General features: G+C 44.8%; 1 protein-coding gene across 1 annotated transcript in view; it reads right to left on the bottom strand.

Moving 5' to 3' along the window:
- Positions 1-23,296, bottom strand: part of lig1 (ligase I, DNA, ATP-dependent) — a 32,163-nt gene extending 8,867 nt beyond the window's left edge. The window contains 20 exon segments of the mRNA XM_079285681.1: positions 1,156-1,227; positions 3,115-3,225; positions 6,599-6,694; positions 7,903-8,018; positions 8,886-8,973; positions 9,139-9,236; positions 10,281-10,372; positions 10,572-10,648; positions 11,031-11,197; positions 11,337-11,450; positions 12,766-12,824; positions 13,456-13,512; positions 14,070-14,156; positions 15,777-15,888; positions 16,040-16,429; positions 17,190-17,294; positions 18,522-18,885; positions 21,423-21,615; positions 22,448-22,513; positions 23,166-23,296. Coding sequence (XP_079141807.1) covers positions 1,156-1,227; positions 3,115-3,225; positions 6,599-6,694; positions 7,903-8,018; positions 8,886-8,973; positions 9,139-9,236; positions 10,281-10,372; positions 10,572-10,648; positions 11,031-11,197; positions 11,337-11,450; positions 12,766-12,824; positions 13,456-13,512; positions 14,070-14,156; positions 15,777-15,888; positions 16,040-16,429; positions 17,190-17,294; positions 18,522-18,885; positions 21,423-21,615; positions 22,448-22,513; positions 23,166-23,182 — 2,481 coding nt within the window. The 5' untranslated portion in view covers positions 23,183-23,296.
- Between the last annotated feature and the right edge of the window lie 4,512 nt (positions 23,297-27,808).

Here is a 27,808-nt window from a genome sequence, read left to right as displayed (position 1 = left end):
TTTACTGAATATAGGCCAACGCCGATGCTCCATTCACATCTCACTGATCAACGTTAGGAAAACCACACGCTTCCTTATAATGTTGATATGGGGAAACAAATCCACCACGGTCAGCATTTTTTGGAGAGTTGTGTATCGGCCTTGAGGTCAATGTAAATCTATTCACTTTTCTTTTAGCTCCGCTTTGGTCTCCACCGACTGCTGAGGGAAACATTGCTAGCTGCTAAATGCTAGCTGGCGCTGAGAAGCAGCAACGCTGGAAACACAACGGGTGTGTGATTCTTAACGCATCACATGCAGCTGGTGTGTGTGTGTGTGTGTGTGTGTGTTGTCTTTAATAGTCAAGCTGGGCCAGCTCGACAGAAAATACCTTTTATTTTCATTTTGCCTTAAAACTGTTTACTTTCAACTGAGGCTGCACCGAATAGCTCCAGGCTTCATAAACACTCAAATTCTAAATCAATTCGAATGCAGTTTTTAATGTTTTTTTTTAATTTAGTCATCATATCGGGACTTAGTACCTGCAAGGACTCAGATGTAAGTACTTATACGTGGTCTACAAAAGTACAACAGGACCACGGACATTTCTGTGGTCCGGCTAGCAGCCGCTAATGATCGGCACGGAGGCTTCGGCCGCAGGCCGACAGTCGAGCGAACAGAGAACACGTCCAGAAAAGAGAGGCAACCAATCACATTCAAATGAATGAATTCATGAATAAAAAAAAAGAGAAAGTACATCCAGAGAGAAATGAATTCATAACATTTATATAAATGCCACATTAGGTGGGAAGCAGCAATGAAATTGCACAACTACAGAGTCACTGGTGCTCTTTTAACTCCGTCCACTTGGGAATACTCGCAGAGCATCGGCTGATGGCAGCGTTGGCTGATTTGCATCTTTCTTCGGCTGACTTTTACGAAATTAGCTTAAAAATTGTGTCATATTTGGTTGGAATCACACACACACACACACACACTAAATCCCAAAACACACACACGCTAGAATTACAATGAGCGTCACAATCATCTGGTTACGGCCTCCAGTAGAACAGTCATTGGCATTCAGGGACGTTGTTGGAATCACTGGGTTCAAATGACAAAAGGAGTGTTTGAGAGAGATCTCTGGGTAATATTCTCATCAGCAGCAGGTCTTACCTCTCCGTTGAGATAGAGGAGGTCGAAGGCGTACACACACACTTGGACTTTGATCTCCGAGGCGTCCACATCCTGCAGGCAGGCATCAACAAACACACACACACACACAAATAGACGCATCTTATTCACAAATCGCCACATCCAACCTTGGGACTTGTTACAAAGAGCTCTTTGATTTCTCTGCTGCTCATCTTAAAAGTGCCCCCCCCCCTTTTAACAGCATTGCACCTCCTTGTTGTGTTCATCCTCTCCCCCCGCGGCGTTATTACTTCTCGCTCCTTGACTCCCTTCGCTCACCTCTCCTGCTTCTCCATCTCCTGCTTCTCCATCCTTCACCTCATTCTGTTTATTCCACACTCGTTTACTCCCATCAGTCTCTCCACTCTGCCGTATTGCACCACTTCCCCTGTGACCCCCCCCCCCCCCCCCCCCCCGATGTGGAATTCCATGACTTTTCAATAATGACCCCGAATTGAAAATTGAATTGGGCTGCACCAGTTCGTGTGTTAAGTCCTTCCTTCCTCACTGATAGTTTCAAACTAGTGATGTATTAGTGATGTACTAGTGACTTCTGGGAGGTTTGAGAGCATTTTTATTGAATTCTAAATGTCGAATCCAACCTGAATCCTTTGGAACCTGCGCTGTGTTCCCACCAAGAGGTTCCTGGTAATTCTACCTTTTAGGAAGTAAAAGGTTCCTTCAGCCCGTTTCTAGAGATGAGACGAACTAGTCCGTATGAAAGGACACGACCCGGGACGCACTCTGCAGCCGTGTGCTCGCCTGTCATCGAAATAGAAAAAGCTCCGGTTTGCCTCACCGTGACGACATTTACCGGCTGCGCGGTGTTCAGTGCTGGACGTTAATGAATGAAATGTAGAGGATGAAAGCAGGAGCATCCGTCTCCACAGCAAGTCATCTGTTGAGTGTTTGCTTGTGACGCAATCTGAAAATATCTTATTTTTCCCTCATTCCCAGCACTGACCTCTCTGCGCCATCGCTCCGTCTCCACTTTTCTCTCTCAGACTTTTACAAAGCCAGACGTGAAGCTGACAGCAAAGCCTGACTTTACCTGAACGTACTTCCGGGGGGAAGTTTGTGCCTCTGGACAACGAATACTTACGTCAGAAGGTTTTTGTGCAACCTGTTTGGAATTAATGTATATCAACGACGACAAACCAAACCTTGTTAAGGGGGCGGTGACGGGATCAGGAATACAACATTAAATACTTGCGTCTACAATAAAACCTTCCTCTCCCTCTTCTTGCCCTCATCACCTTCTCCTCCGCCAATCAATGTTTAATTAGTTCACATCGGGTTTCATCTCCTCATCTCACAGATTTCATTCCAGCGAGGACGCTCTTGAGCAGTAAAGCGGACGAGACGACGTTACAAAATGGCCGTAGGGCAGCACAATCAGTTTGTGCATCAAACAGTCATTACAAATAATCATGATTTCGTCGCGGCGGTAACTGCATCGAGCAAAAAATAAAACCATCGGGATAATCATTTTCATTATCGCGTTCCCCCGTATCGGCGCTCTCATTTCTCCTTCTCCGAATTTTTAAGGATGCCATCGCGCACACAAAGGAGACGAGGTAAAAGACGCCGTTTCCCTCTAATGTGATTGGTGTCGTGGAAAGAGGCCGTTATTCTGATCAAAAGTGAAAAAACACCTCGTTGACATTTGCGTTCCTCCCCCCTCCTCGATTAATTTGACTCTTCTGTCTCCCATTTACCAATCTCTCCCTCTGTCTCCATCCATCGCCCTCCGTCTGTCGGATCATTTCACTCCATTATCTACCTCTCCTCTACCTTCTGGTCTTTATCTCCGTCTTGTTTTCTCTCTTCAACCTTTTCACTTCCCCGCCTCTCATCATCTCCTGTCTTCTTCCCTTTCACCTCCCTCCTCCCATCTCGCCCCTCCCTCCTCCCATCGAATGTGGTCCTCTCCGTCCGTACCTTTCTCTTGCGGGTGCTGAGGACCTGGAAGGGCTGGATCTGTTTCTTCTCCCGGTCCCAGGCCACCGCCTCAGAGTCCAGGACGCAGGAAACCACAGAGTCCTTCTTCACCTTTTCAGGGAAAATCACAGATACAGAGAAACAAAAAGGGAATTACAGACGAACAGAGATTATATTCAGTCGAGAGACGAGGAGGGCTTTTCAAGAAGAGCCAAATGATGTTATTTGAAAATCTGCATGTCAGCAACATCTGCTGTAGCAATCAGAGGATTATCAGGAGGTCTCATTCAAGTAAATACAACAAACTTGGGCCAACACTCAACTTTTAAAAATGACAGACTGACGGCATGCTCAGGCTGTTTCAGGACCTGCAGCTGCTCTCCATTTGTTGCCAAATGTTTTGCAAATCAACCTCCACGCTACAGTTATCGTTACTCTTGAGTAGCTTCTACTGAATCTCTCTCTCTCTCTCTCTCTCTCTCTCAGAAAATGAGGAACTCCCACTACGAGAACAATGTTTTCCCCCCCATATTCAGTGGATGGTTTGCAAACAGTGCCAAGAGATTGAAATGAACAAAGTCCATTGTGCACACACTGACAGCTTGTAATACGTGGCTGTGAATGTAAATAGGCAGGCACAATGTGGCTACAAGCATGTGGCTTCTCCCACTTATGTTTTGTATAGGTTCGGGATGATAGCCTACAGACCTGACCGTTTACCTTCCGGTTCCCAGACGACCTCTTAACCCAGTGTGCCACGGTCGCCCCAAATGGGCAGATTATATTGATTTCCAGCAAGTGAGAGCGAGTGAGATCTGATCAGAGGAAGCCAATCACATGAGCGAGAGGGACGAATTAGAGGTAACGGGTTGTTTGGAAACAGACAAACATGTCAAACGGAACCAGTTATACTCATGCGGTAATTAGGTAAGTAATGCATTAATGTATTTGGACTCAAATTAATGTGTTAATATATTAATATCAATTCATAATTAGAAGCAGGAAGGCACTACGGAAGAGAAAAATTAGTTTCCACTCATTAATATGCAAAATAATGCAGCAAGGTGGTGTAAAAGCTAATCAGACCACCTCCTCTATGCAGGAAACGTGTGTTGGTGTGAAGTTTTGAGAATGTGTCGACACACAAGTGTTTCTTCAAGTAATTGTCTGTCGTGCTTATGATTAGCTGTTGATTTCCTTAATGAAAGCCTTGTTTAAAACAACAGACATGGGCTGTTTTCACAGCACAGTCGTGGTGAATTAAATGTCAAATTCATAAAGTAAATGAAATTGACGCCACAAATGAAGCAAAAACACCTCAACTTTTCACTCCGTTGAACTTTCTTTTTTTCTCTTTCATCTCAAAACTCACAGTTTAGGCAGAAGTAATGCTGAGAGGTGAGAGAAAGCAAAGGAGGGAGGCGAAACAAATCACCAGAATATACCGGAGTGAAGAGAGAGAATGAGGAGGACTCACAGGAGCGAGAGAGAAAAGGTTGTAAAAAAAAAAAGGAGGGGAATGTGTTGGAAAAGACAAATCGGGAGAAGGAAGACGGGGATAAAAAAAACTAAAAAAGGTGAGAGAAGATAGCAGAAAGGAACATCGACAGGAGGGAGCGAGAGTGAAAATATGTGAATGTAGAGCAAGAGAGCGAGAGAGAGAGCGAGAGAGGTGGTGAGAGGAAACAGCTATAAGAGGCAGAGACTGAGAAAAGATGAGGGGAAGAGAGGGAGACGGATGAATAAGACAAGAGTGAGAAGAGAGAGGTGAGAGGAGAGAGTAGTGGGGGGGGACAGGTATCATCAAGAAGTAAAGAAGAAGAAAAGGAGACAGGTGGACGGAGAGACACGAGAAGGAGACAGGTGGACGGAGAGAGAGCCAATAAGGTGAGAGACAAGGAGGCGTGTAACTTTTAATGTTCTGGAAAAAGAGAGATGAGAGTCAGTGTGAGGGAAACTTCAGGACAATGGAGAGAGAGGCAGAGTGATGGAGGGACATGAGAGGAGGGGTGGGAGGCACTGACAAAGTCAACTTCTCGTTTGCTGACGTGACCTCTCGGTGGCGGTGGGAAGTTCCGCACCGAGCCGAGATATTAAGCATTCCACAGGTCAGCAGCGCTAGGTAAGAGAACCCCCCCCCCCCTAACTACAGCACCGATAACAAAGCCCGCTTGATGATAGATATACTGCATTTCTTTTGGCTACTTCAAAAGAAAAGCCTCCTGCTGGTTTTTCTGCGATGGAAAGATTTATTTTTTTGTATTTTTACGACGTTATTAGAAGGATGCCAGTAGAGACGACAGGAAACGAGGAGATGGGTATCGACCTGTCAATCACAAGGTAGCCCCGCTCCTAAAGCATTCCCTGCTTCATGGTCTGTTTGACTCTAAATGGACCATAATGTCCTAAATGAACATCATGCTGTATTGAAGAAGACTTGAAACTAGAGATTGAGACCACAAACTCATGTTTACAATGTTTACTGAGGTAATAAATCAAGAGAGAAGTAGAGTCATTTTCTCATAGACTTCTATACAACCAGAGGAGTCGCCCCCTGCTGGTCAGCAGAGAGAATGCACGTTTAAGACACTTCCCACATTGGCTTCACTCTTCAGAACCGGAGGTTGCTGTCTGGGTTCCACCTCGCTGCGAGTCCACAGTGGCATGATGAAAGCAGGCTTTACCGGGACTCAAGACAAGAATGGGTCCCTGTCAACTAGTTGCATGTTGCACTTTACCCTAACCTGCAGCTGAAGCCTCCCATCATGCACCTTTTTCTTCTCATCTTTGAAAATGAGGAAATAAAGTCCACCCCTTTCCTCACAACCAAACTATTTCAGCCTCATCTGTGACAACCTTGACACAAACAACAGTGAATGAGAAAAGAGAGCGAGAGCAGCTTTGGTATGTCGTCGCAGATCTTTACCAAGGTAAAAAAAATAATTTAAAACACACACTCGCCATGCGCCAAGGTAGTGAGCGCTCTCACATAACCCCAGGCCACCTGCCAAGGCTTCAGGTGCCGGTGATCTCTTCCTCTATTCCCACGCAGGCAGAAGCTCGCTCATTTGGCAGCTCTACCCACAGCTGCAATCACACAACCAGTGTTTCCAGCGTCCATTAGCGAGAGGAAGCTTTCACAAGCTGCTTTCAAATGACCATCCTCAGTACTCTCGCTCTAAATCGAAAGATAATTTTAACGGCCAGCGGTAGCGCTTGATGACTGAAGGGGGACAGGGAAGGGCAAAGACCAGCACAGGAACAAATGCACTTTAAAGGGGGATTCAATCGAGACCGGCAGGCTCACGGAAACCAGACAGATGAGAGGCGAGTAGAGAGAAACGGGTAAAAATGAAAGACAAGAGCAGAGCGAGATAAATGTGTGCAGCTGTAAAAAGCCCTCATTTGACAATGAACAGCGCAGACAGACTCTCTCTCTCCCCCGGAGCTGAGCTGCAGCGCTCTGTGTGTTCTAGTGTTGTACCGTGGGAATGCGGGAGATGATATCGGGGTATTTGCTGGTGTTGTCTTCCTGGTTGCGGCTGAACACTCGAACCTCGCCGCTCTCCAGAATGTGAATCTGTGGAAAAAAAACACACAACACAACATCGTGAACATTAGTATATTCATCACATGAATATAAAGTGATGAAACGGACTGCTTTGCTATTTTCTATATTATTTTGTCCTAATGTGGATTGTAACAAACCACCATGTGACTTACAGTACCGTAGTCCTACTGCACTGGACTGGTCCTTTAAATACATTCACTTCACAAGATATGGTGCATTGTTTTTAACAGTCGGGGACAACAAATAACTTTTCTTTTTTCCCCTGTTGATCAATGAGCATCGTCTCCGATAAATAGAAATAAAATACACAAACAATAACTTACTTGACTCATTAGACGATGGCGCACACACACACACACACACACACACACACACACACACACACACACACACACACACACACACACACACACACACACACACACACACACACACACACACACACACACACACACACACACACACACACACACACACACACACACACACACACACACACTTTAACTGAGTGGTGTATCAAGAGTCCCTCTGCTGGCTGTTGGAGGTATCGTCCACTGCAGTGAGACAGGAGAGGGTGAAGAGGAGACGTCACGGGGTTCACTCCCTCTTGTCTCCCTCCTCTCTCTCGTCTCCCTCCTCTCTCTCGTCTCCCTCCTCTCTCTCTCTCGTCTCCCACCTCTCTCTGCTCATCTCTCTTCTTCTCAATTCAGCTCAAAGGCACTTTATTGGCATGACTGTCCAAAATTAACAATACAGCTGGAGGGGTTTACATTACAGTCTCTCTCTCTCTCGTCTCTCTACATCGCCTCTTTCGTCCTTCTGTCTGTCTCCCGGTTCCCTCTCCCTGTTATGTGTCACCCCTTCACTGTCTCTAGCCTCTTTCCTCACCTCTCCCCCATCTTACTCCCCCCCACCCCTTGTCCACAATGGCAGAAGTAGCTTTCTCTGCCTGAAGGGCCCAGGGCAAGAGAAGCACTACTGTTCATCTAAAAATAATAGACACACACACACACACACACACACACACACACGGTATCGAAACACCATGCATGTGTGCGCTCAGTCAAGCGAGTCACAGAACATCAACACCTCGTACTCAAAGAACTCAGCTGAAAGGTATGTGCATACAAAATTCAGCAGCACATGTTCGGTGCCCGAACGCTAGAAAAACAAACACTCTCGTCACTTCACCGCACAAAGAATAAAAATAAACGCACCTGCGCCCGCTCTCCGTCGTACTTGTACTCGCAGGTGAACGCCGCCTCGTCGAACCTCTTCATCACCTCGCCGACGCCTTTGGTGGGGTGAGCCAACATGGGTCTCAGCGGCACACCTGGGAGGAGGAAGGTGGCGTGAGAAGTCGAGGAAAGTAAACAGCGGGACACCGAAGCAACCAGTACAAATAGATACGCGGTCATGCATTTTACACGAGTTCTCAAAACGTCGAGGAACTAATTGCGAGTTAGGGCAGGAAAAAGTTTTCTTCGTTTGTGGGGAGGGGGAGGGGGGGGGGGGGCCTTCGCAAACAAACCTCCAGGTTATGAGAGCGACGCAGATCTCAGATCCATTTTGACAAAAAAAAGCTGTGAAATTTACTTCTTTCGCACATCAGCATCACACCCACAGTTGAAATGAGTTTGTTTGCGTTTTCATTTGGCCATAATATAAAAGTTGTCTGACTCACAGCCCCTCGGGCTGCGCTGCTAAGCTTTGCAAGCAGCAGAGGAGAGGCATAATGAAATACTGCAAACAAATTCCTTTAATTGGAGCTTACGGAGCCCGATATCACAGGACAGTAACATTTTGTCCAAGCTGGCTGGCATCCAAATAAATTCATCCGGCTCCTTTAACTATCTCGCATTTCAGAGAGCGAGAGAGAAGAGCAGCCCTGTGAATAACGATTGTTTACCTGCCAGAAGAGCTGCTGGATCTGTCTCACTGACCAACAACGGACAATTTAGTAACTCTCAGACGGAGGCCAGTATTCATTTTCCACCTTGTTGTCGAGGCTGCGTTTCACAAATGGCTTGACAACAGCGTAATTGGGAGCTAATCCGTAGTTTACTGGTATCTTTAAAGCTCTCTGTGATGAACAACTCAACTAAAATAACTGCCTCATCTCCACTGAACGGATCAATAAACACACAACGGTCACTGTTTTGGATCTTATAGCCGTTCTGCCTCCCGATTGGTTGCGTACCTGGAGTGAGCTTGCAGTGATTGGGCAGCTCGTCGATGCCTTCTTTCAGCAGAACGGGGAGGAGGACGTCGTAATTGGGCATTGGGCATCTCGCTGGACGGGACAGAGAGGGTGGGGGGTGGACAAACAAGAAGATTAAAAAAAAAATCGAAATCATCCAAAGTGAAAGTGAGCAGAGTGAGTGAGGGAGAATGAGGGACGGGGCTTAAAGGGGAGGAGGCATGGTAGTGGCGTCGAGGACAAACAGTTACCAGTAAGTCTGTTTGAGAATCAGAGTCTTCTCTTCGATCCAGGCCCGCCTGCTCTCGGCGCTCTTACCCTTCCCTGCGTCGAGCACAGCAGGGGGGAAACCTATCAGGTAGAGGGGGGAACGCATTTCAAACAGATCAGTGTTTGAACATTTGCTGGATTAAAGTTCAAATGCCAGGAAATATACTTGTAGAATTACAGCGGGATGAACTGAACTTAGAGCTGTAGTTTCAGGCTCAGTTCATATCGAAGAGGCCAAATGAATCATTCAGTTTCCCCGACACGAATATTTACCAAATATTTAAAAATGTGACTGAATTCATCAACATTTATTATTCATGTTAAGATCCACTTCAGCCCGACAAAAAAATATTGTGCTCTTAGTTTGACCTGCGCGATTAAATAATAGTTGAAGAAAGAAGAAACATTTCCAGACCAGACCACAGATCAACGCAAATCTCCCCACCGAGCCGCTGGTCTAATGGACTCCTATTAAAGCAGACCTCCAGTCACGAGGAAGCCAAGAATACTAATGAGTCAGAGATGAATTTATTTCATTTGGTGATGGTGGAAGCAGGTCGGATCATTACGGAATCCAGCATATTGGTACGAAGACACCCTCCAACCACATACCGGTCTATAATTTCATCCGTTCTAAGGAATGAATATTCATTTGAACAATTGTGAAGAATATTTCAACACTGTGTTAACAAGTGTTCCATAAATAAAAAGGTGTGATTACTTGATTAACGCCTCACCTTTCCTTTCCCTCAGTGTGATCTCCCCGTTGGGTTGTGAGTTCATGTCCAACATTCACGTCATACCACAGAAGTATCTCAATAAACAGCCACGAACACAAGTCTGCAAACTTAAATGTTAAGAAGTAATCCGAGCGAAACGCCAGCTTTCGTCCAGCTCCAAACTAATCTGACGACTCAGCACTTTGAGTTGAACAAATGCAGTGGATATTAAGGTCCGGCTGGATGGACGAGAATTTCAGAGTACTGTTTGGGGTTTTAATGTCGTTTGATTTTGCCAATTTAAAACGGTCTGCCTCAGAAGAATACTGCGCCGACATATCTGCAGAAACTGGTTCAGTGTACACACGTTGCCCTGACTTTTGTTTCAAGACAAATGGAAGATTACCTTGTCCAGGGGGGGTCAGGCACACAGCCTGGCTCAGAGCAGATAGGACGCTCTGCTCAGCCAGGCCTATCCTCAGCTTCCCAGCCAGGGACCTGTCAATCAAAAGCACACCACCAACAGCCGTCAGTGATGCACCGTTTGCACCTGCTGCCCATGACCAACATGGACACACAAAGAGCTAAGGCAGCGACGTATACATGCAGATATGTGTGTGTGTGTGTGTGTGTGTGTGTGTGTGTGTGTGTGTGCAGCCGAGCCGCTCTATGCATGTGTGTGAGAGTGTTATTTTACCTGACTATGTAGCGGGCCTCGGAGAAGCGGCATGCCACAAAGAGGCCTTTGATGATGTCGATTTTCTTATTCATGGCCTGAGGCAGACGGGAGGAAATTGAGATTCACAGAGGAAGAGCGAGGAGAGACAGAATGCAAAAACGACTGAGGTCACAAGCGAGTACAAACTCCATGTTCAATCCAGAGTGTTAAAAAAAAAAAAGAAAAGAAGAGAGAGTCAGCAGCAACGGGGATGAAAAGGGAACTAATTGCTTGTGAGATTCCAGCCAGGTGACGGCTCACTCAAAGGCAGAGCGATTACCCTCTTCCCTCTGAAGCAGACTAATAAACAAATACACAATCACATGAACGTTTCCTCTCTCTTCCCTCGATGACCCAACACTGGCAGCCAAATAGAGCGAAAACAATATTTGCCCGGGACTACTTTCCCCTTAATGAAAATGTTATTCCCCGGCTCACCGAGTTCCCACTCATGCTGGCGATGTCCTTCAATTTCCTGAACACGCCCCCCGCTGTCAGGCTGGCCGGCTGGAACATCATGCGCTGGTTGCTCCGGGAGCTCTCGGCCACGAGGCCCAAATCTCCTCTCTCCTGCGCCTCCGCCTTGATTTTGTCCAATTGTCGCCCTGGAAACAAGAGCGAGACGGTAAGTGGCGGGCTGATGAGCAGAGGAGGGTGTCGTTAGCGGTTAGGCCGACGATGCTCAAAGCGTTTAGGTGCAAATTAAATGGTTGTGTCTGTGTGCGTGTGTCCCCCACACATTACCAGTTGCTTGAGCAACAGCTTTCATCAGCACCGTCTCTCCCACGCCGAGCTCCATCCCCAGGTAGGCGGGACCCAGCTGGTTCAAACACAGGTACACACAGCACAACAAGTCGTCTGGAAGAAGAACACACACACATATTACTACACAGAATATATGTATAAAAAGCATTTTACTTCGCAGCTGGATTCTCACGATATCACACAAGAACTGCTGGATAACAGGAAGATCCATCTCGTCAGGCTCTAATTGGTTTATGAGCGACTGTTGCTTCAAAACAATAACAGCGGCTTCTAAAGACGTTGGCGTCGATGCTGCAATAACAGTCATATCAGAACTGAAAGAAGAGCAAAGACTGGGACGTAATCGTAATTATGAATCCCACACTACACTGCATTTCTTGGCAAACAAGTAATGAACGTACTTTTCACGAGCGTCATACGAGCAAAAAGTGTCAATTTACTTTTTTAAGCCTTTTGTTATACGAAAGCAACGAGAGAACCATAAACATGTTAGTTTGAATGCATAATAATATATCACCGATGCATTAATGTTGTTTTAATGTGTTGATGTTTCAGCTGGTAAAAAAGGTAGAGCTCATTTTAATCTATTTAAATATTATATTACATTCTGCTGGGCAGCTTGTGAATGTCCACCTGTGGATCAATAAAGCTTTATTGATACGATACCATTTTATTTGTTGATTATATGTCATAGTGACGTAACTAAAGCGGTTAGATAAATGTAGTGGAGTAAAAAGTACAATATTTGCCTCCGAGATGTTGTACAAATACCTACAATTTCTACTCCCGTACTTGTTTAAATGTTCTTTTCCACCTGTTGTAACAGAGTTGAGAAACAGCATGAAGTGAAGCTAATGCTAGCGGGCGGCTACCATTATGACTCAGGAAGGCGGCTCTGACCGGTGGAGTCGCTCTGTAAGCTGCTGCTCCGTTAACGACACTTTATTTACTCCGGCTGCAGCTGATCAGAGTTGACTCACGGAAAACTCTCGCACGCCACAGACGATCAGCGTCGCGTAATTCACTCACGACACACGTTAGCCTCCAGACACGACATTTGCACGTTAGCTACGGCAATAAAAGCGTCACTCACTCACTCACTCAGCAACCCCCCCCCCCATCAAGTGTCTAGTGTGCTGGTATGAAACCCAAACAAAAGCACAGACCTACAAAGAGAAGCACCGACACACACTGTTAGTCTGTGACAGCTCCAAACACATGCACACAAAAAATCAAGGACATATGGACAGACAACCAAACACACACACACACACACACACAGTCACTCATCCTCCCACTTTCATGTGCAGCCTGGCTTCATCATCATCTCCTTGATAGAGTGGCTGGCAGCCAGCTGCCTGTGTTGCGACATCAGCATGCATTATGGGAGAGATAAAACACCATTTACCTGGAGAGAGCAGCAGCACGGAGCGGAGCAGGTTCGACAGCGTCTCGATGTTTCTCAGCCTGGGAAATGACAACAGGATGGCTTTGAGACGAGGAAGACGAGCTAAACAAATTTTAAAGCCATCCTGTAAATACTGGGAGGCGGGAAATGAGATTTGTCTGGGAGGTTTTAATCGGAAATGGAAGCCGGGGAGACAGATGAACAGTTCATTTATGAAACGCTATACATCAGTTGGAGTGGGCGGGCGAAATAGAAGTCATCAGCGGCGCGTTTTGTCATTCAATATCCTCAACAGACAAAAGAAAGGAAGTCTGTAACGGTGTTTTCTATTTGCTGGCTGGGGACGTGAGTTCCGGATCATCCTTTAAAGTGCATGATATGGATTCCTAACACTAAGAATTACATGCCTTTCTGCAAATGCTTCTTTAGCATTCCTAGAAAACTGGCTCATTGTAAAAATTTCGTTTCATGTCCCCTGCCCTCCTCAAATGAACCAGTTTCCTCAATTTCTCTGCCTGGAACACACTAATTATTTTTTTCAGAGATTCCCAGCAGGAAGCCCGAGTGGTAATTTTGTAAAAATGCTTTGGTATATTCTACTTCCTTTGAAGAGCGATCACTTTCTCCCGAATGGCGTTTTCCTCGTCGAGAGGGTGGAGAAACACCTTTTCCGCCATATGGAGCTCTTACCTGCCAGATTCCTCTTCAATCTTCTCAAAGGTGCGAGCCACCGCCAAGTACGGCACTCTGGAGAGAGATGAGCAGAGAGTTAGCGGGAGAAGCATTCTACAGCGTTTAACGGCCTCAGCTGCTCGGAGCTGCTCGCAATTAGTGCAACAGTAGAATGAGCTTTGATTGAAGGTTATCAAAACCCCGTTAAAAGCAACAGCGGGGAGGACGAGGGTCAGAGCTGCCATGGAGGGAAAAACGATGCTCGGGGGACAAACGGGAGAGTAGTTTTGAGAAGACAAGTCTCAAAAGAGACATTTTCTGTAGTTCTTTGCGGAGGCGAACATGACGTTTAAATGTAATCTGAAGCAGACGGGTTTTGCTTTTGGTTACATGAGGAAACCTGAGAGACAATGTTTTAAAAGTGTGTGACCGACATGGAGCTTCAAAAGGAGAAACACGAAGCACGGCACCGTACGCAGCAGCTGACCGGAGTCTGAGCAGCTCGACTTGATGTAAAAAATGCATGATTTTTTTTTCTCCGCTGGGAACCATACGTTGGTCGAAACACATTCACGACTTTGGGATCCCATTTGTGAGGCGAGTAGGCCGGGTCAGGATGGAGCTGGACTTACTTTTGGCCCTGCTTCCAGCAGGCGTGGTCCACAGGGTGGTAGCCGGCCCGGGACGGGTCGTAGTCCGTCTCTCCCGAGGTCGACTCGCTGAGGGAAGAACACAACGGAGCAAATTAAAGAGTCTGACTGAGCGACGGCGACAGCTGTTAGTCACTGAAGCAAACTCAGATCTCTTTTGAGAAAGAGAGTCACGCACGCTCATAACAATGAGGCACTCTGAAATGTGAGGAGAGTTTGAAGAGAAAGCTTCACTGGTTACAGTTAAAGAAAACAGTACTTATTAAGACAAAGCATTTCCAACGGCAGCAATGTTCTATTACAAAAACACTGATTTAGATCGTAAAGAAAATGTTCACTGCAGTTCTTACGAGATGCGTTTAGTGTTTCTTTTCCTCACACGAGGTTGAACAAAATATCATTTCAAGAAGAGGAACTGGAGCTGTGAAGCGTCCTTTGTGTGGCGTTCCTCTCGCTCCCGTCCCTGTCGCACACGAGCCAGCGATAAAAAAAATAAACAGGCGGATGAAAAACACATTTCCTCTCTTCTGGAGCTAAAAATAGTCGGTGGCTGGAATAGTTATCGTGACCTGAAAAGTGACAAAGCAGTAACACGCCGCTTCTGCTGCTGGTTTATTTAACAGAAGAACTGCTTTGTGTCAGAAAGAAAAGACTCCGATAATGTAGAAATACAAAATAATACCTCAGCTGAGGCTACAAAATCTTAAGTATTTCACTTTTTCTGTCTGATCACAGTGTGCAGAAGCCTTCCCATGATCCTTCACTTCAACAGAACTCGATTGATACGCTGCTGACACGCCCTGATTATAAATATTGACACAAACTGTCAGGATTCAGTCCAGAACTTAAACCTGAATTGGTTCAGCTATTTTAAGAATCAGGCTGAGTTTCCACTGGACGGGCCGTCCTTTAACGAGGAGACACGACGCCTAATTGACCGTACAATGACTTCTCACACGCGTCCGTCTCCAGATCCGTTAGGAACTTCTGGAGCTTCTTATAATTCAAGAATGATTTCAGTCTTGACTGAGACTGTGGTTTAAATATAAATGAACTTTGCTGCAAAACAGACAGACGACACGGTTCACACTCAGACACCTGACAGCTCCATAGCAGGGTTATTATAGTGGAGTTAAGAAATTATAAGCAGTGGAAAATATAGTTCGGAAACTGAAACTAAATGAATCTGATATCCTCCAAGAAAAACTCAAATTAAATGAATAAAAAATCTGCTCAAAACATGATTCGAGTACGCTGAGTCGACAGTGTTGGACCAGCGCTGTAGAAAAGACCTTGAGCGGCTCGGCTGCTGGCGGCTCGGCTGCTTGCGGCTCGGCTGCTGGCGGCTCATCCGGAGATTCAGCGAGTCGCCGTTTGTAGCCACAGACGGTATGAACTGAGTGAGAGTGACGTCTTCGTGTGTGTTTAGCTCCATAAAGACGGGATTTGAAAGTCCAGGTCCAAACGTGTACTGCTCTCCCCTAATGTTCGGCTCTTTAGATACAACAGAGATGATCACTACCGTGAAACGGAGAATTCCCGAGACATTTAACCGACTCGACATTCAAGGAGGTGGCTCTATGCAGTCGTGAAGATGAAACATCGGGAAAAAAACAAACTAAAACTTCTACACTCAATACATAAAAACTAAAACTTCCTGTGCTTTGCTGTAACTTCCTGTTGCCTCACCCTTTGGTGTCTTTGGTGTCCTCCTCTGAAGTCTTCCTCTCGCCGCTCGTCATCTTCTTCTCCCCGTCGCTCTTCTCTGGCTTCTCCGTCTTCACGGCAGCTTTTCTTGGGGCTGTTGAATTAAAAAGAATAAAGAGTGAAAGGTGAGGGAGAAGCAGGAGTTGGGGCAGAGAAATATTTTTGCCGTCTTTCCGAACTGATAAAAGCACATTTACAGACACTTTTTTTTGTGCAAGCACAGAGCTATACAAATAGCTCCTCACCAAAGAAACTGCTGATGGGAGCTTTCTTGAGTGGCTCCTTATCTTTCTGCTCTTTCGGTTCTTTCCGCTTTTTCGACGTTTGACTTTTTGGGCTCTCTTCTTCCGCTGTTGTGTCCTTTTCAACCACCTCCTCCACCACCACCTCCCCCTCCTTCTTTTTGGCAGCGGCGGGCCCTTTCTCATCAGTCTTCTCCCTTGCTTCATTTTTCTTTTCCGCCCCCTCAGCTTTCTTTACTTTCCCATCAGAGCTCTTTCTCTTCACCCTCTCATCCTCTCCTCCTTTATTCTTCTTCTTCTCCACCACCTCTTCATCTGGGCTGTTAGCCTCAGTCACTGCCTTTACAACCCTTTCTTCCTTCACTCCCTCCTCCATAGGTTCATCGGTGTTTCCTACACAGGGGGAGACAGAGAGAGGAGTCATTGAAGAGATAAATGCCAGCAGGTTTACAGAGAGCCCACTTTTTTATTTTCCCTCCGTGAGACCATGTTTGAAGATGGCTTTCAACATAACAGCCTTCTTCAATAAATGCCGCAGGTTATATTTTTAAGGTTTCCATTTTCACCCAAGAGTCCGGGAAGAGAAAATGACTATTGACAAACCTGCAGCAGCAAGTGTCAGCAGACAAAGCCGGGGTCATGAGACATGAAACTTTAATTTCCTCCTCCACAGGTTAAAGTGACTGCTGAATCCAACTGTCGATTTTTGGGACTTAACCAGCCAATTAAAAAGAAAAATGAGAGAGAGAGAGGCCATTTTCCTGTCTGCTGTGCTTCTGCAGGTACACATGCTGCTTTAAAAAACAACCCACCAGGTTTAGAGGTGCTGACTGGGCCAAAACGCTTCCACTGAAGAAGTTGCAGCCTGATTTTGCACACTCATCACTTTCTGTAAATGAGACTAATCAGGCAAAGAGGCTCGATGTCAATGGGAGACTTATTCTGTAACTAGAACTCATAATTGAAAATCATTTTTCATGGATTTTATCACTCGTGTTGTTTTGCTTTTATTTCTATTTGGAAATTGAATTAAAGTGCTTCCAAACTTCTCAACTCTGATCATCCCAGAAAGTCTCCAGCTAATTTTACGTTCTCATCCAGACCTGTGAAGGACCTGCGCTCCGTTATCAGACTCGTAGAGGTGAAGGCGTACCTGCGCTGCTCTCCACCCGGGGTCGCTTGTTTTGCTGACCCGGCGCTTCCTCGGCCTCGTCTTTCCGGCTCCCATCGAGCTTCCTCTTGGGGAACATCTTCCTCGCTGCGCACGTCAGGGCGGGCATTAAATTAAAAAAGGAAAAAATAAATTGAGAAGCATCCCAACTGAAATCCAGCCATGATCAAACAGAAGGAGTCTGTGGAGAGTCTGCTCTCTAACTGCAGATGTAGGGCAACGAAGAAAAAATAAAAAGAATCACAGATACGTACTTTGCTAATGAAAACACTAATTCCATCCTGAAAGATATTATGCAGCGCAGCAGCTTAGGGTTTCAGTGTAATTTCCTCTGTAATGTTATGCAGCAGTGGTGCTGGAGGGTGAATTTCGTTTTGGTTCCACATCAGCCTCTGTTTTGGTCATTGTTGGGGTTCTAGCACAGGTAGCACTGCTGATGCCTTTTCTTCTCGATATTATAACGACTACATTAACCCAGGTCATTAAGAATGCAATTTCGGGTCAAATTACAGTGACATTAATGCGATGGTGGCACCGCTGCTGAAAGCAAAACACTGCAGTCAACAAACACGACAGAGAGAGAGGATGAGAAGAGAAGGAGACGCTTTCCTGCTGCAAGGAGGAGGATGAAGGAAACAAAGTGAGGAAGTAAAGGAGGTGCTCCCCGAATGAAAACAAAGCTCCGACACTCGACATCGGTGCAGCTCTAAGCAGCTTAAGTATTCCATTCGAAGTCACACATTCCTGGTGTGACATGAAAAGTACAAAACGCCACTTAAAACAACTCGGGCATTCTATTTGAGGGTAAATGCAGGAAGTAACGCGCATGCATCTGATTTTAAATTCACAGATAATGAACATGGATGAGCCCTCTTTTAAACCTATAGACACTGCATAATAACGACTTCTTACGTTCTTTCTCAAAGTGATGATGGAGGCTTGAGGAGCGTGCTCCTGGTTCAGCAGATGAATAATGAGAAATAATGCAGCACAGTGAGAGTCAGTGTAAAAGGTTGAGACAGATAAGGAAAGAGTATTTAGAGTTTCCTGGTGAACAAGCCTCTCATGCACTCAGTTTGTGATAAATGTCTCGTTTGTTTTTCCCCCTCATTGTGAAATAATGAGTATTTGGAGACATTAGGCTCCTGCTAATAAAGTATAATCAAGTAAAATAGCCCGAGGCAGAAGGACTATTAATCGTGAGCTGGTGTCAAAATCCAAAATGCTGCAATTTTGAGAAAAGAAAAAGTTAAGAACCACAGATTTAGTGGCAGGACGAAAGAAAGAAAGGATGAAATGAGATCAGATACTGACCGGTCTTGCGTCTGACGATCCCAGAGGGGGAGATGGAGTTCGGGGTCCCGGGTGAAGCAGAAGAGGCCGGGGTGACGGGAGTCACAGGGGTGACGGGAGTCACAGGGGTGGAGGGGGCCGGTGGAGGAGAGAGAGGGGTGGAGGGGGCCGGTGGAGGAGACAGAGGGGTGGAGGGGGCCGGTGGAGGAGACAGAGGGGTGGAGGGGGCCGGTGGAGGAGACAGAGGGGTGGAGGGGGCCGGTGGAGGAGACAGAGGGGTGGAGGGGGCCGGTGGAGGAGACAGAGGGGTGGAGGGGGCCGGTGGAGGAGACAGAGGGGTGGAGGGGGCCGGTGGAGGAGACAGAGGGGTGGGGACGGCGTCCTTCTGAAAGAGACGAGCAGAGTTGGTTTTGGTGATCATTGTGACGAGAGGCTGGAACGGACAGTTACTGCACATCGTGGTTCTGATTTCTTTTTTCTAAATTACATCAACATCTTGATTATTTGCATCAACAGCCGACATCGAACGGACAGTAACAGTTGTCCATAACATCATGATCTGGATCACGGTGGATAGTTTGTTTCAGGCATGCGGCTTTGTGTGCCACGGCAACACGAGTATTCACCTTTTAAATCGGTTGTAAACGGGTAAAAAGAAGAAGAATCATTGGATTATCAAACAATGGCCGGTCAACATGCAGCAGCTGAAAGCACAAATGGATGAAGTGTCTCAGTAAGCATTGGAAAGGAAATACTGCAGACCCTGAATGACTCGCACCTCCACCAGTGAGGGAACTGCGGGTAGTTTGTTGTTCAATGGAGCGCGTCGTTGAGAGGGCTGAGGAGGAGGAGCGCTGCTAGAAGTCAGTGTGGAGCCCCACCAAACGGCTCCAAAGTCCCAATTAATCATCGTTGTGGGGTTGTTCTTGCATGAACTGAAATCTGCACAATCCCTTATAAACCATCAATAACGATGCAGCCCCCCCCCCCCCCCCAGCACTGCAGCAGGGGGGGGGGGGGGGGGGGTATCGTACATGTAGTGTGTGCTTAACTCCAGCCTCCCTGATGAGGATGAAGGTCACGAGCAGAAACGTGTTGTCAGGTCTCACATTAAAGTTCTTCAGTGTTTCCCGACCGGGGTTACTTCTACTACACCGGGGGTACTTCTACATCAGGGGGTACTTCTACATCAGGGGGTACTTCTACATCAGGGGTTACTTCTACTACACCGGGGGTACTTCTACATCAGGGGGTACTTCTACATCAGGGGGTACTTCTACATCAGGGGGTACTTCTACTACACCGGGGTACTTCTACATCAGGGGGTACTTCTACTACACCGGGGGTACTTCTACATCAGGGGGTACTTCTACATCAGGGGGTACTTCTACTACACCGGGGTGACTTCTACATCAGGGGGTACTTCTACTACACCGGGGTACTTCTACATCAGGGGGTACTTCTACTACACCGGGGGTACTTCTACATCAGGGGGTACTTCTACATCAGGGGGTACTTCTACTACACCGGGGTACTTCTACATCAGGGGGTACTTCTACTACACCGGGGGTACTTCTACATCAGGGGGTACTTCTACATCAGGGGGTACTTCTACTACACCGGGGTGACTTCTACATCAGGGGGTACTTCTGCAGTTTCAGGAGATGCATTAAAGATTAAACACATATCCACATGTTTGTGTTCAGGAGAAAATCAACACAAATCTGTTATAATCTGCAGTGATGCTGATCTTTAATGTGTTTATTTTCACAGAATAACCAATAAACTACTCTAGGACACTGAACATTACATGCTACGGTTGAGAAAATTAAAAAAAACCTATAGAGAAGCAAATAAGTTCAAATAGAGTTTAAAGTAGTTGATGAATAAATGCAGTTTTCTGTGTGGTAGCGGTACGAATACAAACCTGATCAATACTGAAATAAAAACAAGATTTACAGCCTCACCGTTGTTTTCCTCCGACAACTAGTGAGGCAGGCTGAGGAACGACGGAATAAAAGGTTGTGTCAAATGTTTCCTTTCTCCATCAACCTTGAAAACGAGCGAAGTAGAGCCAGAAATCGGGACTCTCATGTCGGGATTTCATCCGTTAGATATGTGGGTTACATTCTCTCTGCTTGGATCTGAAAGCCTGACATCAGGTCTTTCAAGTCTCCTCTAGTCCTAGTGTGTGAGACCCGACCTGGAGAACTCTTGTCACCGCGAAGGCCTTTTGTTTCACATCTCACAGACCATTAATTAAACAAAAACAAAAGATGAATCACCAGTAAAAACACTCATTAGCTGCTGCTCTACATTTATCTCTGTGGCCACCAGCACATGTATTATCAGCACCGTGTCACAACAAATAATCGATGGTTGCGGCCGTGTGAAAGGGAGGTGAGGGTCACGCTGCCGTCACGACCGATGAATAACTGCTGACACGTCACAGAGAGAGGATGAACGGGGCCCTTCAGAGAAGTGTTCATCAAACAGCAGGTGGTCGAGCGACAGCCAAAGCCGATAATCAGCTCTTTTTTTCATTATGCGGCTTATTGATGAAAATGCATTCAACGTGGTGATTCACCGCACAATTACCGCCGTTGTGCACCGGCGCTTTGGCCACCGTTGAATAAAACAACAAACAGCGATACGCCTACAGGAGCTCCGGCAGTCATTACGTTCAGCTTGTGTGGGTTTAGAACATGCGACGGCTCCACACCGTTTCAATGACGTCTACAGTGTCCGGCAGCGTTCTTTTTTAAATCACCTTTTAGAATCATATGGGACTTTATTTAATAAATATTTACTTTGTTCGTTAACACGATGACATCCCATCAAATTGACAAAATAAATCCAGTTGGTTTGTTGAATTTTGTGATTGTAAATGAACTGAACGAGGACGGTTGAAGTGTCTTTTACCTTTTCTCTTTTACCAGGAGCTTCTTTGTCTCCTTGTCCCTTGGCGGCGGCGGCGGCTTGCTTTTTAACGACCGGCGCCGCCTCCTCGTCTTCGTCGCTGTCCAGGATCTGCCGGCTGCGTTTGGAAACCTTCCTGACGGGCGAGTCTGCTTCCCGGATGCCGTTCTGCACCTTGAGAGGGCTTTTGACGGGTCTGGAGACGAGCACAGAGACACGGCGCAATTCAAATAAATAAAAGCCATGAGCCTCTTTCATACGGTACCTTTACAAAGCACAGTCTCAGGGAAGGCTGCATTAAGTATTCTAGACTGGATAATACAACCGAGGAGTATAAAATCAAGGCGAGCGATATAAAAGAGAGGTCAAAGCGATGATGAAAGGATCTTTACACGAAGACAAGAGTGTTAAAGAGGCTTTTCAGACACTCTGAAGATGATACTGTGGAGATAATGAACACTATCATCAAAGCTAAGCAGAGATGAGAAACACAAGTTATCATCTCTTTTGATAACACAAACTTTTATTCATAATTCAGAGTGATTCAAAGATAATTGCTCATATCCAAGCTGTCAGAGGAGTTTCAACACGACAAAGCATGTTCACTGATGACTGAGCTAATGTTTTTTAAGTAGTATTCACCGCCAGAGAAGCCATTCATTTCTAAGGAGTCGTTACATATATAAACAACAATACTGTAATGTATTTGTTATTGAATAAGAAGCATTTTCCAAAAGATTTTGTGTGTTTTAAGCATGATTGTTACACCGATGGGTTTGAAAAACAAACTAAACGAATATCCAAATACCAAAATAGAAAACCTATACATTTTTGAGAGTCGTGCAGCAAAAAGCATCTGTGAGATGTAGCGGAGCAGAGCTATAAAGCATCAATAAATATAAATACATCAAGTAAAGTCCCTCAAACTTCTGCTTCATTCCTCTGAACTTGTGTTACATCTCTCCATCAGACGTAGTAAACAAACAATAAACTCCCATTCTGCGTGATTTAAAAGAAACAAATCTTACTTCTTCACACGTTCATCTGTGGCTTTCTTCTGAATCTCTTTGTTGCACTTGGGCTTAAAGAAGGATCTGATGGATGAGGAAGAGGATGAAGAGGAGGATGAGGATGAGGACGAGGAACATGATTACCATCAGTTAAATAAAATAGAGCAACAGTCATTAAAACAAAATGTATGTGTAGGTTTTGATTAGAGGACTGCTAACTAGTTAAACGGTTAACGTCAGTATCAACGTGCGTGTGCGTGCGTTGTTAACGTCAGTTAACGAATAAACGAGTCAGGAAACGAATCAACGTTAAGTGCGTAGTTAATTGCGTAAGTTAGCTAGCCTCATGTAACGTTAGCTTATGTTATGGTGCTTCCATCACTAAACTAAAAAGCTAACGGTTATGGTTTAACGTCAGCTCACGCGCTACATTTAACGTGTTATGACAAGAGTTTGGCGTGTGCAAAAGGTGACGTGTCTTACCCCAAAACAGACGTCACAGACTAGTTTATGCTAATGCTAACTTACAGGCAGTGTAGTTAACACTAGAACTCAGCGAACGGTACACTCATTTAGGCCCTTTGACCCGAACAAATTCTCATTATACACTTAACTAGCTAACGTTGGTAGGTTATTCAACGCTAATAGAGTCAAACAGCCTCCAAACTATCGCTAATCCTCAATAGTAAGATAAATATAAACATAAACCGTTCTTAGCTCTAAACTTTGGACTCACGCGATGCTCCGCTGCATGTTGTCGTTAAACTCTTCCCTCAGATAGTATTGATAACGGTATTAGTTAAAACCACAGCACAGGGTCCAACATCCACACACAAAAACACAAACTCCCGCGCTGCACAATGACACCAAAAAAAAATACTTACAATATTCGGCGCCAAAATGAAATCTCAACCAAAGATCGTCAAGAGAAGAAGGGCTGACACGCGATCGATACAATCTGGTCCGTTTGTAAAAGTTAAGATATTGTACACATGAAGAACAGTGTGAAATACAGTACAACGTTGTAATTCACTAATACAGGAAGGAAGGAAGGTTATTATATTTGGTTTTTATTTGATACAGTTTGCAATATTAAAATATAACATACTGGTATTATGAATGCGTGTGCCAAAAAAACACCATAGATTAACATGTTTGTCTCTTTAAATACAATTGAAATAACACATTTAACAAAAAGAAAATCAACAAAATGAACATGGTTCCCTTAAAGTCGTAAAACATGGAGAATGTAATCAGATATAAAGATGTTTGATGTGTATCTTGCAGTTTTCACAGCATTCTGATTTGGATTTAGTGTACCTGGAAAATATCTACAGAGTGACACATCTTACTCTCTGAGACATCTCTGCTCTGACTCTCTCCCGGGAAAAAAAAAGGTTTGTGGGAGTCCAAAAGACGCTACTGCCCCCTGCTGTGCTGGAGTGGTACCCGCAGACACCGCTGGCTGGTCCTGATGCTGCAAAGAAGACATGAAAGCTCCTTTCATGAAAATGTCACATCGTCTGTTTGAATGCATCATTCATGCAGCTCCTGTTACTTCCGTGGACTCAGAGGGAGAATGCAAGAAAAACTGCTTAACAATTTAAGCTAAGTGTCCTGCTTTATTTAGTCAAACGCAAGTACCATGTTGTTAATTGTTTACAAGTGCAATTCCCCGACTGTGGCTTGAAGTGCTGACAGAAGAAAAAGTAGCTTCCTCCGTATTTCTATGAAAAACATAAACAGACACATCATGGCCGAACTTAACAAATAAAATGAAGAACAAACTAAAGTACAATGAGCTAAAAACACGGACAAAATAAGTGTGTATTTGAGATATTTGAGGTGGCAAAGCAGTCCATCTGTTGTAGTTTGTACCTCTTCTTCACTCTCTTTCTCCCGTCTGTGCAAAATCTCCCGCTTTCCTCTCCTCTTCTTGAATTTCAGTCTGTTTCACTCCCCCGAACATGTTTCGACTGATGTGGTTCAGATCCCACCCCGCAGGGCTCTTGTGTGGCCAGCCGCTGGTGCTCACGTGGAGGGTCAAGGGGATGGGTGGGAGGACGGAGTCTCCCAGGTTGGCCCCCTGACGTGCAGGGCCGTAGATGAAGGGGAAGTGACCATGGAGGGCCCGGGGCGTCGGGAGGAGCTTAGGGAGGCAGCACGGGAGCAAGAAGGGGTGAGGCACATGGACCGCTGTGAGGAAACAGAGAGAGAGAGAGTCCAAAAGAATCGGTCGTCATGTGTTTCACGTGTGAAAAAGAACCAACCAAGAGCTCCGATACGTATTAATTCATCAACGTTCTAACATTCATTAAACAAATCTGTTTTCCAGAATGAACTTGAAGCATTAAACGGGGCCTTAAATCACGTTGATGTCACTCACAGCTAAATTAAAACGGCCTTTTTCACCTTGTTAGCCGACGCTGCACAATATAACTTACAGAGTTGACATTTTTATGGCAAAAGTTATGAAAGAAAAATGAAAAAATAAAGTGTGAAAGTTCATTCTTGACCTCGGAGCTTCAAACGTCTTCAGAGCAACTGACCAAACTCAGAGGAAGACTGTGAAATACGGTTGAAAGCACAAGTAAGGGGACTTTGAGTTCAGATGTTTTTGTCAAAGAAAATCAAATTTGATGTATTTTATATTGAAATTATGTTGCTTTTATTTCATGCTGCACATTTGAAGTGGTTAATTCCAACCAGCGATCCTGTAAATAACAAACACCTGCAGTCCTACAATGTTCAAGGGTCACAGTGGAGGAGCATTTCTTTCAGTGTCGACTCCCAAAAGATACCACAGTTGGACTCCAGATGCTTTATTCATCTTGAAAAACCCAATATGTGTCTTCAAGGACAAGACTGAACTGCATTTCGTTTCACCTTGAAATAAAAATACATATATCCGCCAGCGAGCCGCAGGAGAAAAAGCAATTTCCTCGTGACTTGAACGAAAAGAAACTGCAGCACATTTAAGAGTGAATCATGGTGACGACAAGCCGAGTGTGAGGAGGATGGAAAAGTGATATTTCAAAGGCAAAGATACATGAAAGTGTTCTGATATCCAGTTAATACTGCAGGCTCTGTTGAATACCAGACCAAAGAGGTCTAAAGGATCGGATTGCTCCTAACTACTGTCTGTGTATCTTCTTCCATTGTTGTCCAAACAACATCAAAAACACATCAGTGAGCCAAACTGTTGCACCGAGGGACTCGCTCCTTTCGTTGGCAGGAACTCAAATACATCCTGCTGCTATAAATACTCACTACAGCTGCAAATGTGAATCAATCCACGGCTGAAAATAGTCCCCAGGAAATACACAACGTATGTGTTTGAGTAACGTTTGCTAAATATAAACCTACAGTGCCCAGCTTGTATTGATGAATAGATCCCATCGTTTCCCGATTGTATCGCTTTGTGTTTTATCTTTTGCTTTGTAAAGCATTGTGCAATCACTGCTTTAAATATACATATATATATACATATATATATATATATATATATATATATATATACATATACACATATATATATATATATATATATATATACATATACACATTAATATATACATGTATATATATATATATATACATATATATACATGTATATATATATATATATATATATATATATATATATATACACATGTATATATATATATATACGTATATATATATACGTATATATATATATATATATACGTATATATATATATATACATATACATATACATATACACATATACACATATACACACACACACATACACACACACACACACACACACACACATTCATACATACATATATATATATATATATACATATACATATATATATATAGATATATATATATATATATATACGCTATTATAATTATTAATAGTTGTAGTCATGAAACTGTATATTTATAATCTATTTGGATCTCGTCAATATAATCTAGTTTTCCCGTTTTATTGGTGTTACTTTCATACACTCTGTCCTATTATTGGCTGTTTCATTGTTTTCATCATATTGTAATTAGTACATTTGTTGTAACATTTTTTGTGTTTAAATTCAGTTGTTTTGTTTGCCTTCAGCCTGCAGGCAGAATAATCACGGGGACACTAAAAAGAGAACGAATGGCTTCGCCACTCGTAACCGACTCGCTGTGAGATGTTCCCGCTGTGCAGGCGAGTCTCTGACGGGTGCGTTTCTTACCTGCGCCTGCTCCTCCACACAGAGGAAGACCACTCTCGGCGGGGGGGAGATGGAAGGGAAGGGGGCCGCTCTGCAACAGCTGCAAGACGGACGGACGGAGGATGAGATGGAGGGATGGTTGAAATGGGAACGTGGACCCTTTCAACGCAATCTACGTCTGATACGGTGTGCACAAAACATTCGGAGCACCGGGGAGCTGTTACCGGCATATTAAATATACAGCAGATCAAAGCTGCTGCGGCTGAGAGCAGAAACCTTAAACGAGCCCTTCAGATGATTCAAACAGGAATAAAGTTAATAGCAGGGAGGCGTTACTGATGTTTTGCACACTGGTGGCCTCATTTAAAATTGAAATATTTAAAAAAACACTTGATTTCAATGCATGATATTAAGAGTTTTATTCACAGAAGCTAATGGTGAATCCTTAAATAGACTGCACTTACACAGCACTTCTACTTTAATCATAAACGACGGTGCTTTCTAACGCTAACCTGCTGTGACCATGATATAACTTCAACACAATGACAGCTTTCAATTAAATGGCAAAGTTTCAGAAATGATTTCGATTTCAGTCAGGCAGTTTTATATTAAATCATAAAGTGGAAGTAATTGTTTCCATCAGAGTCGTTGCTTTTGTGATGAGAAATAAAACTACAGGTATCTCCCAGAGACTATTTATGAATCAATGTATTATTAATCCTTTTATATAAAACATGATAGAACTTAAAAGCCAGATTTCCAAACATCGGAGTCCTTTAGGTTGTGATGTGAGATGTAGAGATGTGGTGATGACCTGATGGCTGGGTGGTGCTGGTGGTGGTGCTGGTGGTGGTGCTGATGGAGGTGGAGGTGAGTATCCTGGATAGTTGACCAGGATCAGTTTGCTGAAGTTGAACTTGTAGGTGAATCTCTTCCCTTTGGTCTTGTGCAGGATGCGTTTGTTGTAGTAGTATCTGGAAGTAAAATGTTTCCTGTGTCAGACCACAGATCCTGTGTGTGTGTGTGTGTGTGCGTGTGTGTGTGTGTGTGTGCGTGTTCTGTCCGTCACCTCAGCGCCCGGCTGAGCTTGTCGTAGTTCATGTGTGGTTTGCCCTTCCTCTCCCCCCACAGCCTGGCCAGCCTCTCGGGGTCCCGGATGACGAACTCGCCCCACTCCCCTCCCCAGCCGATGGC

This window comes from Melanostigma gelatinosum (genome assembly GCF_949748355.1).
Source record: "Melanostigma gelatinosum genome assembly, chromosome: 15".
In the NCBI taxonomy this organism is placed as follows: Eukaryota; Metazoa; Chordata; class Actinopteri; order Perciformes; family Zoarcidae; genus Melanostigma; species Melanostigma gelatinosum.
The sequence above is the reverse complement of the archived record's forward strand: the minus strand, read 5'-3'. Positions and strand labels throughout refer to the sequence as shown.